Genomic DNA, 19,932 nt, shown 5'->3' on the forward strand with positions numbered 1-19,932 from the left:
CGCGGGCGGAGGAGGCGCCGCCGCGGAGCCCCCGGACGCGACCATGTCGGAGGTGCTGCCCTACGGGGACGAGAAGCTGAGCCCCTACGGCGACGGCGGCGACGTGGGCCAGATCTTCTCATGCCGTCTGCAGGACACCAACAACTTCTTCGGCGCCGGGCAGAATAAGCGACCGCCCAAGCTGGGCCAAATTGGCCGGAGCAAGCGGGGTGAGTTGGCAGCCCTTCCCCGACACCCTTTTTCCCTCGGACGCTGCGGCCTGGCCGGGGCTGGCGGGAGTCTCCCACCCCTAAGCATTTTTCCGATCTGATGGAATCCCGTCCAGCAGAATCAGGGGATCCCGCACTGCGGGTCCAGCTCGGATGAGCCGCGAGAACCCCTCCCCCAGCCTGGTGGGCAATGGTCCCTGGTGGGGTCACCACGGGGGCGTGGCGCTTCCTAAGCAGCGGCAGCGGATGGAGGGTTTTCCTGGGGTCACTGCCCGCGCCAAAGTTTGCTTTTTTATATTTTTCTTTGCTCCCCCTCCCCCTTTTGCGCAGTGTGGTCGCAGCTGCGCTCGCTCCGCAGCCTTGGGGGGTTGATGTTCTAGGGCTCTCCAAGGGACAGCAGAAGGACCCCAATCCTATGGAGAAATCGAGGGGCGCTCGGGCGGGCGGCAGGCTCTCCATTGTGACTTGGTAGAGGGAGCGGGGTGGCCAAGCCTTGTCTCTAGGCGCGCGAGCTGGAAAAGCCCCGGAGAGACTGAGACGCAGAGAGGCTCCGAGGGGAGCTCCAGAGACTCAGGGACAATGAGGGATTCCGACAGCCGCCCGGAGAGAAAGAGACTTAGAGATGGAGGGACGTGGGGGTGGGGTGCGGGAGACGGAGATAGGCAGAGACAAAGCTCCAGCTGGAGCCAGAGAGGGAAAACAGCATGGAAGTCTGAGCAGCTGAGACAATGAGGGTGAGTTGACACCCCTAGACAGAGAGACCTCGACTTCAACAGGCAGCCTTTGTGCTGAGAGACAGACGGACTTAGAAAGAAGAGGAGGTCCGGTAGAGAGTCAGGCAGCCAGCGAGGGAGAGGCTGTGACCTCTGCAGCGGCCAGGAGGCCAAGTGTGAGGGCAAGCTGTGTGAGGGTGGGCATGCAGACTTGGTGTGACAGCCCAGCGAGGCCCCAATCTTCGACGGGCAGTAGGTCCATGGCAACCAGCCCTGGCGTCCTCTCCTGGCCGCTCGCACCTCTGCAGCCAACGTTGGCCATCCGTGCCCTGCCCCCTGCCGGAAGCATCTCTGGGGGTCCCAGCCCGAGACCTCCATTCCCCCTCCCTTCCACCCTTTCTGCCAGGAGTCAACATGGCAAATAAATGTGCCTCCCGGGGACAAACGCTGTCAGTAATCGCCCTGGCTGCCCTGGCTGCAGCTGAGGCTGTGGGTTTTCACTCCATTATCTCAGAATCCTGCTAGGACGCATGCTGGGGGCGCGAGGTCGTTCAAAGGAAAGCAGCAGAGACCCTAGGCAGAGGCTGGGGAGGATGAAGCTGTTTCATCGCGGGAGGGGGGACGGCGTGCCAGCCCTTGAAACCACCCCCTCCACTCTTGGGTGTAACTCTCAGCGATTGAGGGGGACCCAGGATGAGGGTCCAAGCTCGCTCACCTCTCTTTCCTCCCTCTTTTTATTTACAGTTGTTATTGAAGATGATAGGATTGATGACGTGCTGAAAAATATGACAGACAAGGCACCTCCTGGTGTCTAACTCCCCCAGAGACAATGAGTTAAGGGAGAGAATAAGAATAAGAACGGCGAATTCCAGTTATTGGCAAAAAAGAGCATGAAAAGAGAAAGCACTGGGAAATGTATTACTAGCTTGCTACCCACGATGAAACCAACAACCTGTATCTCGTGTCAGGCCGGGAGACAGATGAGGCATGAGAAGGAGGAGGAGGAGGAGGTTTTGGCTCCTCTGCAAAAAAGAAAAATCAATTAAAAATATAAAATTTTAAAAATCACTCTACACACACATACACACACACATTTTAAAAAAAGAAATCTCAATTACAACTATTTGTTGAAAGTAAACACCCGTTTCTTATACTATACCGTGAATATTGCACAATGGTATATCTGGATCTTGAACCACTTAAAAGAATGAAGCCACAACTGAGGTTTTGAGATATTGACATTATTTGCTGATTTGGCTGTTCCCACTGTTTACACTATTTAATCTTGCAACAAATGATTTGTGCACTTGGATGTGAAATGCTGTCCAGTTTAATTTTTTTTTTATGTTGTTATCCTTGGATGTACAAAAAGAAATCAGAAAATGACTCCTATAGATAGCGTTTTATTTTGATCATCTTGGGGGGAGGGGCATCAGGAACGTGTTTAAAAATAAAAGGGAACTTTTCTAAGGACTGACACAGAAAGGACCCTTTGTAAAGCTTGTGTTTCTTTGTTGCTGCAAGCTATTTGCTCAAGTTAATGCAAATGGACACATTTTATATGTTAAAAAAACCCACAAAAACTCAGAAAAAAAATGCTTGAGCTTTTTCTAACCCCTCTGCAGTCTGTCGTGTGAGCAGCTTGGTTGTTTCGCTAATATTGTGTCAGTTTATTCTCTTTAATGGACTGTAAGAAAAAAAAAAATGTAATCACAAGAGTGCCAAATATCTTGAAATGCCAAAAGGCATTTTGGTTTCTTTTCCCTGTGCTCTGAGTCCATGTACAGGAATGCTTGGAGTGTCTTTTCTGTTATTTATAGGGGTTCTCTTAAGGCACACCAGCTGCCTGTTTTGCATGGTATTTGCAAAAATGCCTCTTGCGTGAGGAAATCTTTTACCTTTTTTTTTCTTTTGTTATTTGTTTGCAACTTGGACCTCATGAGGTTTTCCTTCCCATCAGCCCTTGGTTTTCTCTTTTTTTAATTCAGTATTCTGTATGTTGCACCTTTAACCAGCACATAGGGCTATTTCTCCAATGTACAATAAAAGAACCGTTCCTGTGTCTCTTTTTTTCTGTTTTGGTTCTGGGGACTTGTTCATCTGCTGATGGCAGACAGGAAAGGGGGCACTGGTGGCATTAGAGTCTGGGTTGAAAGGTGGTGAAGGCATTGGGAGCTGGGCTGAGATATTAAGAAGACACTGGATAGTCAAGACCATCCCTGGAGGACAACTTGAAGCTGTTTTGAAATTGCTTGGGATTTCCCCCACTTCTCTGCGATTTCTCCCATCCTCTGACGTGGTGGAGGGAGAGGAAGGGATGTCTTGGAAGGTAGCCAGCCTTGCTAAGAGCAGCGTTTGGAGGCTGGCAGGCTTGGATTCAAATCCTAGCTCCTTCAATTCCGAGCTCTCTTCCCTTGGGTAGCCCCCTTTACTTCCCTTTGGACAGCCTTAACTTTTCAAACCTTCAGTTTCTAAAGGTGTAAAGTGGGGTTAACAGCTTCTGCCTCCTAAGGTTGTTGAAAAGGTTAACATACCTTTCATAGTAGTACTCAAGGGTTCTTTACCCATAAAGGAGCCCCTGGGTGGCACAGTGGCTAAGTACTTCTATCCCAAGGGTAGATGGTTTGAACGCAGTTGGGTGCCTATAATGGCAGGCCTGGAGATCTGCTTCTGAAAGGTCATACCCTTGCAAACCCTAAAGAGAAGTTTTTGTCTGCACGCATGGGGTCTCCGTGGGTCAGTCAACTTGAAAACAAACATTTGCTCATATAACCCTTCACCAGGATCCTCCTGCCCTCCCTCAAAGGCAGGGCCTGGAGTGTGCTCCTCTCAACATCATCTTAAGGAGTTTCCATGTCCCTGGGATTTGTTAGGCACTGCATTTGTGGGGTGAGCTCAATCTTCTAGGGTCCACAATAGCGGCCTCTCTCTAATACCCCTTGGAAAGCTCTGAAGTGAAGAATCTCAGGCTTGCATCAGGCTGGGCCAGTGAGTGGTGGTGGGACAGGCAGCTGATGGAGGGGCACCCAGAGGAGGATGTTGGCTGAAGGAAGGCGAGGAGAGGTTTCTCTCCTGGGTTGTCACACACCCAGAACTCCGGTGCCAGGAGCTTTTAATGTGTTTGTTGTAAAACTGTCAGCTGGGAGTCACAACACAGCTCCAAGCGACAGGAGCCAGAGTGTGACTCAGACATCAGGTAAGACAGGCCCCTCAGGGGAGGGGGGAGTAGGGGTTCAGGGGCTCGTCTGAGAGGGGAGGGAGGGAGGGACGGCTTATCTTCCTTTCTTGGCCATGGAGCTGGAACAGCACCGGAGGTCCCAACCGAGAGCTCATCATCCTATCCGTCATGATTAGGAGCGGCAGGCAAGCCGGTAGTGCCAGCGGGACGACTGGGGATGCCAGGCTGCTTTTCTAAGCGCGTGACCCTGGTGCCTAACCTGACGCTCCTTGCAGATCTCCGGGAATCCCAGCACGTGGGAGTGCTCCAGGTATCATGGAGGCCTGCGCAGTCCTTTCTCTTCAGAAGGTTGAGACCCAGGGAAGGAAGCTGTGCAGGGAGTTAGGAGCAGGGCTCACCTGCTCATCAACCTGCCAAGAGGGTTGGGAGCCAAGTGAAAAAGATGCTTCCAGAAGGCAAGGGTTTTTATTCTGCATCCAGGAGTGATTACCAGGCATGAGATCAAAGTACCAGACAATTACAAGGTGCTTTCCCTTCCATTCACTGGCATCATCCTCAAATCACCTTTGTAGCAACCTTGGGCACCCACAGCAATGCAGGTGAGGCAGTTGGGACCCCAGAGGGCCTAAAAGGGCCATGGTGGATCCACCTTAGAACTTTTACTGCAAGTTATACTTATTCAGTCCTAACAACAGCACTGAGGGAGGAGGTCAGCGGTCACTGAACTGGCTCAGCTCATGTATAACAACGCAGCCTGGTCCAGCACCACCTTCATTATCTTAGCATGTTTGAGCCCATTGTTCTGGTTATTGAGCAATGCCCTCTAGCCCAGAATCCCAGGGGTGGGGGAACGCATCATCTAGCAGTACATTGTACATTATTCTGTCCTTAATTTTTCTTTTTTTCCCAATTACTGTCAAGTCAGTGCTGACTCACAGGGACCCCATGTGTTTAACAGTAAAACTGCACATCACAGGGTTTTTATGGCTGTGGCCTTGTGGAAGCTGATCTCCAGACCTTACTTCTGAAAAGCCCCTGGATGGGTTTGAACCACCAACCTTTCAGTTAGCAGTCAAATGTTTAATCATTTGTGTTGACCCCCAATCAGCTGGGTTCACTGCAGCAATGGGCTCGAGTATGTCAGACCTTGTGAGGATGACACAGGATAGGACAGAGTGCAGGACAGGACAAGGATTCTGTCCTTTTAAAACAGACACTATTATTTTGTTGACTGTACAGAAGTAAAAAGGGCTCAGAGAGTTTAAGTAACTGTAAAGGAAGGTCATGCCGTTAAAAAGTCACTGAGGCAGGATTTGAACCTATAGTCCTTGCTCCAGGATGAAGATGCAGAGTCATCTGACCCTGAACCCTGACTTAGTTACCGGCACCTACTGTCCTTCAGCTTTAAAGATCTTTTGCTCTTTTGTTGTTTTGAAGCTCTGCCTGTCTCTGGCTGTTCTGTACAACAGACAGCTGAACAAGGGGTCGGCAGCAGGAAGTGCTTGGATGTGTTCAGCTGAGCATTGGAGCTAGCCTCTGCTGGAAGCAGAGTGTGGCAGCCCTCAGCCAAGGTCCAGGGCTGCTTTAATAAGTAATATATTAAACTGTTCCTGCCGGAGGCCACTGCATCAGAGAATGTGGGGTCCTTTGCATGAAAAGACAGACTGTGCCTTTTTGGAGGACTTCATTCAGCAAAAGAGAGTATCAATCTTTTAAATATACTCTAACATTTGGTAAACATTTGTTGAGAAGGCACTTTGGGGACTGGGCAGATATCAAATTATACCAAGTGCAGGATTTGTCTGAAGTATCTGGTTAGGTAGCAATAAATATGGAAAAGGCTATTAAAAGTCCAAGGTGGGGGAGGGTGTCTTTCAGCTTCCCAGCATCGACAGCAACATCCAAGCCTGCATTATTCAAACTGAGCTAATTGAATGCTTGTAATCAGCATACATCTCCTTGGATTCTACTTCCGTGGCCTGTCCAGGCTGACAGTTTGAAGGAATAGCAAAAGGCACCTCCAAGGGCAAAATTGGCAAATTACGTTTTAAAGGAAAGAGACTTGAAAATGACTGTTGTCTGGAGGCCACAATTGTAGAAATGAATGAGAGGTTTCTCTAAAGAGTTGGGTGGGGGTGAGGCAGAGGAACAGGATTCCGTTTCTAAGTTGCAGAGAGAAGGTTCTGGAGGAAAAGGACAGATGTTTGGATGGCTTATTTGAGCATTTAGGACTTGGATATTGGACTTAGAGGATTCCTATGATCTGTGGTTGTGACTTGGAGCCAGTTTCTCAAGCTCTTTGGGCTTTTGTGTCTTCTTCTGCAAAGTGGGCATGAGGATAATGCCTATCTTACATGATGACATGCGGAATGCCTGGCCCCACTCAGCAGAGGACGTGGTGCATAGTAAACGGTAGTCACCAACCACTAGATGCTTGGCTTTCAAGTTCGGTCAAACAGTTCTTGTTACAACGAAGCTTCCTTGTAGATGCTTGATTGATGCAGTGCTGACATTCTGAGGGCTCTTGGGGACGTGGAGGCATTGGAGAGGAGTTGTATGGGTTTGAGGAAGTCAGCCTGCATCTCATTATTTCCACCAGTTCCCCAAAGTTCCCCCAATAAATATAATTCCTAAGTAAATCCTAGCAGGCATCAAGATTAGAGGAAGGCTCATCAAAAACTTACTGAAACTGAGGGAGACCTGGAGCATTTGCTGCAGAGGGTGAAGGACTACAGCCTATGGACTGAAGCTCAATATTAAGAAAACAAAGATTCTTACCACTGGGCCAATTGGCAACATCATGATAGCTGGTGAAGAGATTGAGATTGTTAACAGCATCACCTTGCTTGGCTCCACAATCAACACTCTTGGTACCAGCAGCAGAAATCAAAAGATGAATTGCATTGGGAAAATCTGCTGCCAGAGTCCTGAAGAGTAATGATGTCAGTTTAGACACTAAGGTACACCTGACCCAGGCTGTGGTCTTTGCAATTACTTCCTGTGTGTTAAAGAGCTGAACAGTGAGTAAGGATGATGAAAGAAGAATTGATGTCTTTGATTTGCCATGCTGAAGAAGAGTATTGAACATATCACAAACTGCTAAGAGAACAAACAGGTCTGTCCCAGAGATGGTGAAACCAGGCTTCTCCTTAGAGACAAGGATTTTGAAGCTCTGTCTCACATAACTTTGGGCATGTTGCCAACAGGGACCAGTCCTTAGAGAAGGACATAAGCTTGGAAGGGAGGAAGGACAGTGAAAGAGGAAGACCCTGGATAAGATACATTGACATAGAAACTGGGATAATGGGGGTAGGTGTGTCAGAAAGAGTGAAATTGGCTCAAGATAGAGCAGGGTTCAGAGCTGTTGTACAAAGGGCTGCTATGAGTTGCAAGTGACTTGATGGCCCATAAAAGAAACAACAATAAGTAAATCCACATGCTGACTTCCAAAAGCAGCATCAAGAAAAGCCTTTTACCTGCTTCTAACCAAATTGCTAAAGTTTTCCCTTTCCACATGGAAGTTTTGGACCCACCACTCAGACAGGAGATATGGAACTTCTCATCTCAGGAAGGGAAGAGCTTGGCCTTCTGCTGTCTTTGGAGTCCCATTTGTCTTTCTAGTATTAATTTATCCCTGCTATGTGCCTGGGACTATCCTGGGCTAATTTGATATGCAGTGGCAAGCAAAATAAGAATGTGCTGAGGATAGGAAAAGGATGACATTTCCTATGGAAGTGAGGTTGGAAAATTAGGGCTTAGATGCCCCTAAAGTTAGCAGGTCTTTGGTAACAACAAGAACAACCACACACACACACACACAAAATTTAAAAAGAGAGGAAAGGGTTGACATTTTCAAGGATTTAATTTTACTTGGGTCTACAATCAACACCCATGGAGGCAGCAGTAAAGATTAAGTAATATTTTACTAGGCAAATATATTGCAGAGGACATCTTTAAAGTGCTAAGGAATAGGGATGTTACTTCGAGGAGTAAGGTGCACCTGATCATGGTATTTTCAGTCACTTCATATGAATGTGAAAGTTGGCTAATGACTAAGGAAGATGAAGAATTGATGCCTTTGAATTGTTGGCAAAGGTAACTGCATATACCTGGACTATCAAAAGCAGTCACTCTGGGAAGAACACGTTCTGCATGTCTCAAGCTGAGATAATGGAAAAACAAATTTAAGCCTCGAGTGCAATATTGAAAGATACTATGGGCAATACATTGAATTACTCAGAAAGCATAAAATGAAGATGGAGAAAATATGCAGAATCACTGTATCAAAAATAACAGACTGACAATGAAAAATTTCAGAAAGTATCATATAAGCAGGAGCCAATGGTAATGAAGGAGGGAGTGGAAGCTGCATTGAAAGCATGGACAAAAAATAAGGCCCCAGGAATCGATGGGATACCAATTGCCTTCTTTCAATTAACAGATGCAATCCTGGCTGCGCTCACCAGTTTATACTGGGAAATTCAGAAGACAGTTGTCTGGGCAATGAATTGGAAGAGATCCATATTTGTTGCCATTCCCAAGAAAGGTGATCCAACACAATGTGGAAACTATCGAACAATACCAATAGTATCACACACAAGCAAAAGACTGCTGAATTTAGAAGAGGTTATGGCACTAAGAATATAATTCAGGATGTCAGAAAGAATACCAGCAGGATGTTTATTTACGTTTTATTGACTATGCAAAGGCATTTAACTGTGTGGATCATAACAAGTTATGGCTAACATTGAGAAGAGAGGGAATTGCAGAGGACTTAATTGTGCCCATGTGAAACCTATATTTAGACCAGGAGGCTGTTGTGCGAGCAGAGCAAGGGAACACTACGTGGTTTAAGATTAAGAAGGGAGGGTGGTAGGGTTATATTCTCCCTCCTATTCAGTCTGTATGTGAGGAAATTATTTGAGAAGCTGGACTCCATGAGGAGGAATGTGGCATCAAGATCTGAGGAAGATCCATCAATAACCTGTGTTATGCAGATGACACAACCTTGCTTGCTGTAAGTGAAGAGAATTTGAAGCACTTGTAGAAGATCAAAGAATTCAGTCTTCAAAATGGATTGCATCTGAATGTGAAGAATACAATGATTCTTACCACTGAACCGATTGGCAACATCATGATAGATGGAGAAAAGATTGAAACTGTCAACAACTTCATCTTACTCATAAGGATCTACAATTAATACCTTGGTACCAGCAGTCAGGAAATCAGGAGATGTATTGGGAAAGTCTGCAGTCAGGAACCTCTCCAAATTAAGTCAGTTTGAGGACTAAGGTGTGTCTGATTCAGATCATGGCCTTTCTGATCACTTGCTGTGCATCTAAGAGCTGCGCAATGAATAAGGATGACAGGAGAAGAACTGATGCCTTTGAGCTGTGGTGTTGGAGAAGAGCACTGAACCTCCTGTGGACGGCCAAAAGAACAAACAAATAGGTCTTGGACGAAGTGCAGCCAGAGTGCTCTTTGGAGGTGAAGATTATGAGGCTTTACCTCACCCACTTCGGGCATATTACTAGGAGGGGCTATTCCTAGGAGAGGGATATGATGGTTGGAAAGGTAGAGAGTCAGTGAGGGAGAGGAAGATGCTCAACCAGGTGGACTGACATAGTGACTGCAACGACGGTTCAGTTGTGTGAGGAAGTGTGAAGATGGCACAGAACAGGCCAGGGTTCAGATCAATTACTCGACTCAATGGCACCTAACAACAACATAACACCAAAAGCAGAATAAGCTCAGACCCCATTCTCTAGGGGCATCAATGCCAACTGGCATAACATAGTTCACAAAGACAACACTCTACACCCTAGTTTGATGAGCAATGACAGGGGTGTTAAAAGCTTTCAGATGGCCAGTTACGGTGCAACTATATTTTATCTGTTAAGAAGAAAGAAGAGGGAATAAAACTAAAGAGGCACAAAAACAAATAGTGGGCATAGTGGCCCGTGTGAACGTCAACTTCCATGACCTTGAGAATTACATGGTGCCAAGCTACTGATCACTCAGAAGAGATTGCCAGAGACACTGAACAGAGTGGGAGAAAAATATGGAACAAACTAAAAAAAACATAAAAATGTTTAGACTTGCTGGTTTGATAGAGACTGGTAGAATGCTCGAGACAATGCCCCTTGTTGTGTTGTTGTTAGGTGCCAGTGAGTACAGCTCATGGTAACCTTATGAATAGCCGGTCTGAACCCTTACCATCTCTGACACATGGAGCCCATTGTTGAAGTCACTATGTTAATCCATCTTATTAAGGGGTCTTCCTCTTTTTCGCTGACCCTCCATCGTTCTAAGCACGATGTCCCTTTCTAAGGAGTAGCCTTGCCAAGCTACATGCCCAAAGTATGAAGTATGAAGCTTTGCCTCCAAAGAGCACTCTGACTGCACTTTCCCCAGATTTACCTGTTTGGGTTTTTTGGCACTCCATGGGATATTTATTCAGTACTCTTCTCCAGCACAACTCAAAGGCATCAGGCTCTGCTGTCTAGTCAACAGCAACTCATAGTGACCCTGACCAATAGCTCTGAATCCTGCCCCATCCTGAGCCAATCTCACTGTCTCCAACACACCTAGCCCCATTACCTCAGTTACTGTGTTAATCCATCTCATTCTGGGTCTTGTGCTGTCCCTTCACCCAAGCATGCAGGCCTTTTAGTCACCCTTTAAAACTGAAACTAAATTCACTCCTGTGGCTCAGCTGTCCTACAAACAATACCAAGGTTTATAAAGACAACAATAACACTGCAGAGGTACTTACTTCTTAGAACAATCAAAAGGTCAGAGTTTGCCCAGCAATAAAGCTCAGAGGCAGGAAAGAGTAGTCTAGAAGGATGAATGGAAATGAGAATCACAGAGGGGAAATGGGACAAGTAACATAGATTGTAATTAAGGGGCACTGTGACTAATGTTATAAAACAAAATGTATGTGAACAATTAAATAGAAAACCAACTTCCTCTGTAAGCTTACACTCAAATCACAAATGTCAACAAATAAATCTCTTTAAAAGAAGTTCAGCTATAGTGTTATGGGGGGGGCGGGGCCAGGATACTTAAGAGTATGTTGTCAGAAAGGACCAGCCCCCTGGAGAAGGGCATCATTTTTTATAAGGTAGGGAAAACAGCCTCCTCTTTATTGCCATTGAGTCTGAACTGACTTTTAGCCAACCCTTCAGTGGGCTTTTGAAGCTGTGAACCACATAGAAGGAGATTGCCCATCTTTCTCCCACAGAGCTGCTGATAGTTTCAAATCACCAGCAAAATAGAAGGTCAGCAAAAAAGAGGAAGAGCCTGAATGAAATGAATTGCATTGTGGCTGTAACAATGAGTGCAAGTACAGGGGAAATTGTGTGGATGGCACAGGACTGGAGAGTGTTTTTGTTCTGTTGTACAACAGGGCTAGTTTGAGCGGGAATAGAGTTGATGACAGCTAAGGACACTACCAACAGGACGAAGAGCTGGTTCTTGGATTTTGCTTGAAACTGAAACATGGGACTCCTGTTGAAAAGAACGATTTTAGAAAAGACTCAGATTTATGGAAAGGTTACACAATTACAGAGTTACCATGTACCCTGACCCAGTCTTCCTACTGCTAGTGTCTTACATTACTATAGTGCAGTTTTCAAAATCAAGATGCCAACATTGTTATATCACCATTAAATAAACACCACTGCTTCTTTGGCTTCCCTTACTTTTTATCTAATGTCTGTTTTCCACAGTCCCATCTTGGCTACTGCACTGAACTTAGACATCATGACTCCCTGAACTCCTCTTGCTGTGATAGTCTTTCTCAGACTTTTCTTGTTCCGGTTGGGGTAAAGCCAACTGCCTCTGAGGGGATTCCCATTCATGACAAATCCATGTATTTCAGAGGGCAATTGTGCTCCACAGGGCTTTTTATAATTAAGACCTCTCAGAGGAAGTTTACAGATCACCAGGCCTTGTAGGGGTTAAGCTGACCAAGGCAGGAGCTGCCTGGATTAAAAGAATGAAATCTAAAGAGTGGAATCAGGGCAAAAGAACTGCCCTAAGCAAGACAAAACAAACACTCTGTCTTATAGATATGTGTGTGTGTGTGTGTGTGTGTGTATGTGTGTGTGCGCGCGCGCGTGCGCGCAAAACCTTGATTTTCCTGCTGATGTTGCCTTCTGATAACATTGACGTGGTTATAGAAACAGGAAAAGTCAGCAAATAAGACAAGAAACAGTAAAAAACATCTTAGACCCCAGCTGGAGGAAGAATGTCGTAGTTCTCCCAGGCTGACCATTCCTTGAGGAAATCTGATCATGTCCATATCCTGAGAAGGTGACTAAATGACTAGATCCTGATAAGGCCCTGGGCCTGATCACATACTGACAGGACCGCTGCCCCTAAATTCCCTAGCAAGCTACTACACCTCTAAACCTCCTTAACAGCCCCTATAAAAGGAAACAGCTTTGGTCTGCCTGTCCGCCATTCCTCTCTTCTCTGGACAGTCACTTGGTGTCCCTCTCAAGTCGTCTGTTTGCTACTTGGGACCAGCTTCTTTCTTTCTCAACTCCCCCCACCCCTTCCCCCTATTTAACATGAGTTAACATATGCTTCTCAATAAAAGCTATGAGGATGTATAGGTTAGGAGGACATTCAACCTCTCCCCTTACCTCTTGACTAACTAAAGTCTTGAGTAGTTCAGTCCATCTCCCATCACTTTCCTGCTGGTCAGAGAAGTGCAACAAGGCTTGTTTTTCTAGGTACCTCTGGTGGATTGGCACTGGCAACCTTTCAGCTAGTAGCCAAGTACTTGATCATTTGCTTCATCCTTCTTTTGATGAAACACTGGCTATAGTTTGTAAATGATCCTTCAGTTAGGAATTGCCTGGTGGTTTAACTGAGGTTACAGATCTGTGGGAGAAAGACCAAGGAGATAAAGTACCAGCTTCATCCCATCAAGTCAATGGTACATGCTTTGCACATGATTTATCACTGTTGATACTGACTTTGGTCCCATGGTTGCATACTGTTTGCTGGGTTTCTCCACTACAAGGTTAGTATGCATTGCTTCCCCTTGGTACAGAACTGGGAAATGTCTCATTCTGTTGTGGATGGGTTGCAAAGAGTCAGGGCCCATTGGACAGCAGCTAACAGCAATGAGAGCTCTTCGTAAGGAGACCACTACACTGTGTCCACATTTATAGGATGAGGAGTCATGCTTCACCTCCTTAAGGAAAGAGTTATCTCCATGAATTATTTGGAATTCTTGTGCACAGGTGGCAGTGATTAAGTGACCCACTTTTCAGTAGCTTCACCTTTGCACCCCCGTTGGGTAAGCTCGCTTCAGGCTAGCTGCAATCCTGTGTTTCTGGCAGATCCGGGGAGCGCAAAGATGCCTGCCAGGTTCAGGTGATGCCCGATGACCAATGGATGAAGCCTTACCAAAAATCAAAACTTACTTACTAAAAGCAACTTCCTGTGCAGGGGAACTGTCACCCTGCTTAGAAACTATGCAGAATTTCCTCTTGGAAACCTTCAGGCAGCTGCTCTGGTTTATAAAATCTGCCTATTGGAGGAAAGAAGGGGGGTGGGGGAAGCTTGTCTTCGTTCCAGCAGCAGAGATTCTCCCAAACTGTATGCAAAAATAAATCCCGGAGACCAGGCCGTATCCGAGGAAACCTGGCAGCTGGGCTGCAGCTCACAGGGTGGCCCTGGGGACCAAGAGCCTCAGTCTGCAACCCCAGCTGCCCCCAGAGGGACCAAGAATCTCAGAATGACACCTGTGCCACCTCCCGGGTCAGCAGTGGGTCCCCACCCCTTTTCCCAGGGTCCTGTGACAAGGGCCTGATGCTCTTTGTTGACCCTGAGTTGGAGGGAAGTGCTCACCCAGGAGTCTGGGGGAGAGTCCTTGACCCAGAAACAGCTGTTGTGAGGACGAAGGGTCACCAAGGGGAAAGGAAGTCAAGGAGGACAAGCTGAAAGGCAGAGAAGCCCAGGAAATGTCATGGGAAATCCAAACAGGGTGGCCAGACCGATTGGGGTGGGGAGCAGGCAGTGACGAAAGGGAGCTGTAGTGGTAAGAGGTGTCACAAGAAGCAGATGTGTTTGGCTTAGGGCTTCTTTCTAGATCTGCTTGGGGAGTTTGTCTGGGCAGAGGAAATTAACTAGTTAATTAATTCAATCCATATTCATCTAACAGTTCGTCTACCAGGCGCCAGAGGGCTTGTGCTCGGCACTGCAGGGGCACCACTCATCTGGTTCAGGAGGTTAAGGGGGAATGAGGATAGCCCACAAGAAAGCCTAGGGAACCTTTTGGGGATCCACTGGTTTACCAGCACCCAGAGTTGATATGTTGGAAGGAACTGGAGGTTTGCAATCCCAAATCTGCTAGTATAAATTGGATAACTTGGGCAAGTATTTTGCCTCTCTGGGACTCAATTTCCTAATTTTAAAAGTAATAATGATAAATCACTATAGTCCACTAACTTCTGCACCCTCTTGCAGTTAATTTTCACAACCACCTTAATTATACCCATTTTACAGATGAAGAAAACTGAGGCACAAGAGTGCTATCATCTTCCTAAGAACTCACAGCTAGAAAGTATCCGGAGCTGGAACGCAAACCCTGTCAAGGGGTGGGGTGGGGGCGCTGCAGGAGCCTTGTCTCTGTGCAGGCCCCATTCCTCCCCTAAAAATGGTTTTCCATCTTTTCTAACAACTCAGAGCACAGGATTGGAGTCTGAGGCGCCCATCCTATGCTGAGGGAAGGGAAGGCGAGGATCCGGTGAACCCTGTACCAGGCCAGCCGGTTGCTATGGGGACGGCTGGGCGGAGGCGGCTGGGTCGAGGCTGGTTGCCCCAAGGGGTGGTTCCGGGGAGCTCCGGGCCGGGCAGGGTGTGGCGAGCGCGGGCACCTGGGTCCTGTGCTGCTGTTCCCGGCAGAATGCACGCTCCCCTCCCAGACCCGGGCGACCACAAGGCCCTGCAGCCGTCTGCGTCTTCTCCGACATGAACTCAATCCCCCACGAAGCCGCTGTTATCTCCAGTTCATCTGTGTGAATTATTTACTCGTCTGGCGGCCTCCCCGGCCGCCTCCCCAGCCCCGGCCGCCCGCGCTCTCCCGCTCGCCCTGCCCCCACGCTTCCTCACCGCCTGGTTTTCTGCAGCCCCATCCATGAAGTTCAGATGTTCAGATCGCAGGAGAACTTGCGGACAGGGGCGTCTCACTTCCACTCTCCTTTCAACTGGGAGTACCAGCTCTGTGACCAAAGAGAGGACGCTTGGTGCAGTGGTTAAGTTCTCAGCTGTTAACCAAAAGATTGGCAGTTCAAACCCACCACCATTGCTCAGTGTGTCAATCTGCGTCGTAGAGTTTGTGGCTTTGAGAGCTCTTCAGAGCTTTGTCTTACAGGATTACTCTGAGTCAGAATCCACTGCAGGTAGTGGGTTTGCTTTTAACCAGAGAAAGCACCGAGTTGGGGGAGAAGATAGTGCCCGCCTGCCCGCCGCGTGTGACCCTCGGTGTCCTCATCTGTAAAATGACGATTCCTGCTTTGTGTGCTTCTCCACCGATCACTAAACTCAAAGAGGAAACTAGGACAAGTGATCATTATCCGTATCTTAATTGTTTTCTTTACATATTTTTATTTTAATAATAGCCCTGCTGTATATGATATTTCTAAGTGTCCCGTATATGTTTTATTTCATTCTCACAGCAATCCTGTGAATCAGAGAACACTTTGTATTATTCCCGTTTTATGTATGAAGAAACTGAGGTTCAGGGAATTTGAGTAACCTGTCTTCAGTCTGGAAGGAGCCCAAGCCTGAAAATGTGTTGGACTCACTTTGAACCAGTGATCACTGCTAATCGGGATTTGCATTGGGAAGGGCCTTTCACGGGCTCCCAGGAGGACTTCTTGGATGCCAGTCACATCTGTGACACACAGTCAGTCATGAGTTCCTACTGTGTGCCAGGTCTAGTGCTGGGTGTGAGTGACTCAGGAATCAGGCACAGCCTCTATCCCCATGTCTGTGGTGGGAGGTCAGGGATAGGGGACAGGAAGGGACATGCATGCTCACCAGTAATGGAAACAAGATGGAGAGATTGTCAAAATAAGGGCTGGGCACAAACTCATTAAGTATTCTGGGAAGGTTGGCCATTTAATGAAGAGTTGGGATTTCAGTGGGCCCTGACCATGGAGGCTTAGGTGAGGAGGACTTTCTGAGTACAGGGAGAGGAACAGAGGGAGCCAAGTTTGGAGTTTGCCTGAGAAAAGGTAGGTCCTCTGAAGGGGGGTTATTCAACTCATGGCCATAGAGCCGGAACTGCTCTTTTAGGTTTCAGAGAATGTCTTCACAATCTTCACGTGGGAGAAGACTTCCCATCTTTCTCTCAAGGGCAGCTAGTGGAATCGAACAGTCAGAAAGAAGCAGCTTTTGGGTTAGCAACACAACTCCCTATGAATTATGCTGTGTACCTTCTAGGGGAGTGGTTAGAACAAAGTGTTTATAGGGACATGGGAGTTGAGGTAAAGGGGAGTTAGGATCAGTTCTTAGGGTTCTTGAAATATGAGCTTAAGGGTCAGTTTAGAACAGTGGTTCTTAATGGGGGAGGTGTTGTCTAGGAGGACATTTAGCAGTATGTGGTTGACACAATGGGGGGAGGGTGTTACTGGGATCAGCATCTGACTCCAAACATCAGTGACCCTATGTACAAGTCCTGAACCCTGCTAAATCCTGTGCCAACCTTTTTGTCTCTGACACACCTACCCTCGTTACCCCAGTCATTGAACCAATCCATCTCATTGAGGGTCTTCTTCTTTTGCACTGTCCCTCCACCCTTTTAAACATGATGTCCCTCTCCAAGGACTGGTCCCTCCTTGCAACATACCCAAAGTATGTCAGATGAAGCCTCAGAATCCTTGTCTCCAGGGAGCAGCCTGGTCTCACCCTCTCTGGGACAAACCTGTTTGTTCTGTAGCCAGTCCATGGTCTATTCAATACTCTTCTCCAACACCACAGCTCAAAGACATCAATTCTCTTTCTATCATCCCTAGTCACTGTCCAACTTTCTGACACATAGCAAGTAATTGTAAAGAATATAGCACACCTTAGTCTTCAGCCTGATGTCATTGCTCTTCAGTACTCTGGAGAGATCTCTGACAGCAGACTTTCCCAATGCAATTTATCTTTTGATTTCCTGGCTGGCAAACAAACTAAAACTGTTAACATTTTCAATAACAACTCACAACTGAAGAATTACTTGCCATCTTTTTCATGCTCACAGTGTGTTGATCACTGCCCTGAGTGCTTAGTCACTACAGCAAACCCAAAAGTGCGCAGTTAGAACTCGCCAGTTGCTCCTTGGAAGAAAGGTGGGTATTTTACTCCCATGTGATTTTCAACCTCTGAAAACCTGTTGGAGGCTCAGCCATGAGTCCATTCAGACTTGATGGCAGTGAATGAGTGAGTGAATGAATCCTCATAAAAAACACCTTGATGGCAAAATGAGTATGTGATGTATTAGGCTGCTAACTGGAAGGTTGGCAGTTCATAATCACCACTTGCTCCACAGAATAAAGATGAGCAGTCTCCTCCTGTGAAGATTTACTGCCTTGGAAATGCAATGAAGGGTCCCTATAGGTCGGAGCCAACCTGGCAGCAATGAGTTTGGGTTTGACTTTTGGAATCCTTGTCAAAATCCCTGGGCGGCACAAGTGGTTTATGCTGGAATACTAACCCAAGGGTTGGTGGTTCAAACTCAGCCGGAGGCACCGAGGAAGAGAGACTTGGAAATCTGCTTCTGTCAAGATTACAGCCATGATGTTTCCTCAAAAAGCTGAACATAGACATGCCATATGACTCAGCTATTACAAGCCAAAGAGGTAACTCGTGGTTGCTGTGATGCTAAACACTGTGATACTGATGTGTCAAATGTGATAATGGTTACCCATGGTGTATAGTGTTTGGTAGAGCTCCCTGATAAAAACAAGCTTGGAAGCAGGAGTGGCATCCATTTCTGAAATAGCTTGCTTCTGGAAACCCTATGAACTTGGAGAAACGATGAAAGTTACACATGTTTTCAGGTCTTTCTTTCATAGGGTTGCTATGAGTCACCTATGATTCAATGGCAATCAACAACAACAACAACAACAACAACAATAACTATTCCACTGCTTGGAATATAACCTGAGAAAATGAGAACTGAGGCAGAAATGGAGACTTGTACACCAATGTCCATAGTAATGTTGTTCACCATTGCGACATGGAAACAGGCTGAATGTTCAACCAAAATAAAATGGATTGAAAAGTTATGGTACATTCAGACAATGGAATACTACGCAGCATGCAGGAGCAATGATTTTGTAAATTACTAATTAACTTGGAAGGGACTGGAGAGCATTATGCTCAGTGAACTAATTCAGTCCCATAAGGACAAATACTGTATAAGACCATTATTGTAGACATAGATAACTAGTAAGATGTGTATGAGGATCTGAGAGTGGGAGGGTGGGAGCAGAGGGGTGAATTGGGCGAAGAGGGCTTTGGTAATCATAGGATTGCACAATTTGATAGTTGGACAGAGAGATGGGTAAAGGCAATGGGAAAGATCTGGTGTGAAAAAACAATGTATATGAACTCTGTAAGTAAACAGTATAAAATAAAAATTTTATTAAAAAAAGATCACATGGAGTCATCATGAGTCAAGATTGACTGAAAACTATTGATTTGATTTTAAATTTTTTAATCTTTGTAAGAATGGGAATCCTAGAACATTTGATTGTGCTAACGTGAAACCTATACTTGGACCAAGAGGCAGTCGTCAGAACAGAGCAAAAAGACAATACATGGTTCAAAATCAAGAAGGGATGTCAGGGATGTAACTTGTCTTCATACCTTTTCAATCTGTATGCAGAACAGATCATCTGAGACACTGGGCTGTATGAGGAGGAATGTGGCATCAGGATTGGTGGAAGAGTCATCAACAACCTGCATTATGCAGATGACACAACCCTGCTAGCTGAAACTGAGGAGGACCTGAAGTGCTTGCTGCAGAAGGTCAAGGACTAAAGCCTTTAATATGGGTTGAAGCTCAACATCAAGAAAACAAAGATTCTCACCATTGGGCCAATTGGCAGCATCAGTATGGATGGTGAAGAAATTGAGATAGTTAACAGTTTTAGTTTCTTTGGTTCCACAGTCAACACTCTTGGTAACAGCAGCCAGGAAATCAGGAGACGAATTGCATTGGGAAAGTCAATTGTGAGGGACCTCTCAAGAGTACTGAAGAACAACGATGTCAGGCTGGAGACTAAGGTGCACCTGATCCAGGTTATAGTCTTCGCAATTACGTGCTATGCATTGGAGAGTTGAACAGTGAATAGGGATGATAGAAAGAGAATTGATGCCTTTGAGTTGTGGTGCTGGAGAAGAGTGTTGAATATACCAATGACTGCTAGGAGAACAAACAGGTTTGTCCGGGAGAGGGTGAAGCCAGAGTGTTCCCTGGAGTCAAGGATTCTGAAGCTTCGTCTGACATACTTTGGGCATGTGGCAAGGAGGGACTGGTCCTTGGAGAGGGACATCATGTTTGGGAGAGTGGAGGGACGGTGCAGGAGAGGAAGACCCTCGATGAGATGGATCGATTCTGTGAGTGGAGTGGTGGGAATGAGTGTGTTTGAGACAATGAGGTTGGCACTTGTACATAGGGTCGCTATGAATTGCAAGCGACTTGATGGCACATAACAACCACAACAACAACAATCCAATGACTACTAATTATGTCTACAAACAACAATAACCATTTGTTGGGTATTTATTGTCAGGTCCTCTTCTAAGTCCTTTACAC

The 19,932-nt window shown here is 46.4% G+C and overlaps 1 protein-coding gene across 1 annotated transcript; it reads left to right on the forward strand.

The window, feature by feature from the left end:
- The first annotated feature begins 6 nt into the window (after positions 1 to 6).
- Positions 7 to 1,954, forward strand: CAMK2N1 (calcium/calmodulin-dependent protein kinase II inhibitor 1). Its single transcript, XM_006883577.1, has 2 exons — positions 7 to 209; positions 1,667 to 1,954. Exons 1-2 carry the CDS (start codon positions 44 to 46, stop codon positions 1,735 to 1,737), a joined length of 237 nt encoding a protein of 78 aa, XP_006883639.1. The 5' UTR covers positions 7 to 43; the 3' UTR covers positions 1,738 to 1,954.
- Positions 1,955 to 19,932: the final 17,978 nt, after the last annotated feature.

Source organism: Elephantulus edwardii, unplaced genomic scaffold, assembly GCF_000299155.1.
Source record: "Elephantulus edwardii isolate Elephantulus edwardi_28Jun2011 unplaced genomic scaffold, EleEdw1.0 scaffold00028, whole genome shotgun sequence".
Lineage (NCBI taxonomy): Eukaryota > Metazoa > Chordata > Mammalia > Macroscelidea > Macroscelididae > Elephantulus > Elephantulus edwardii.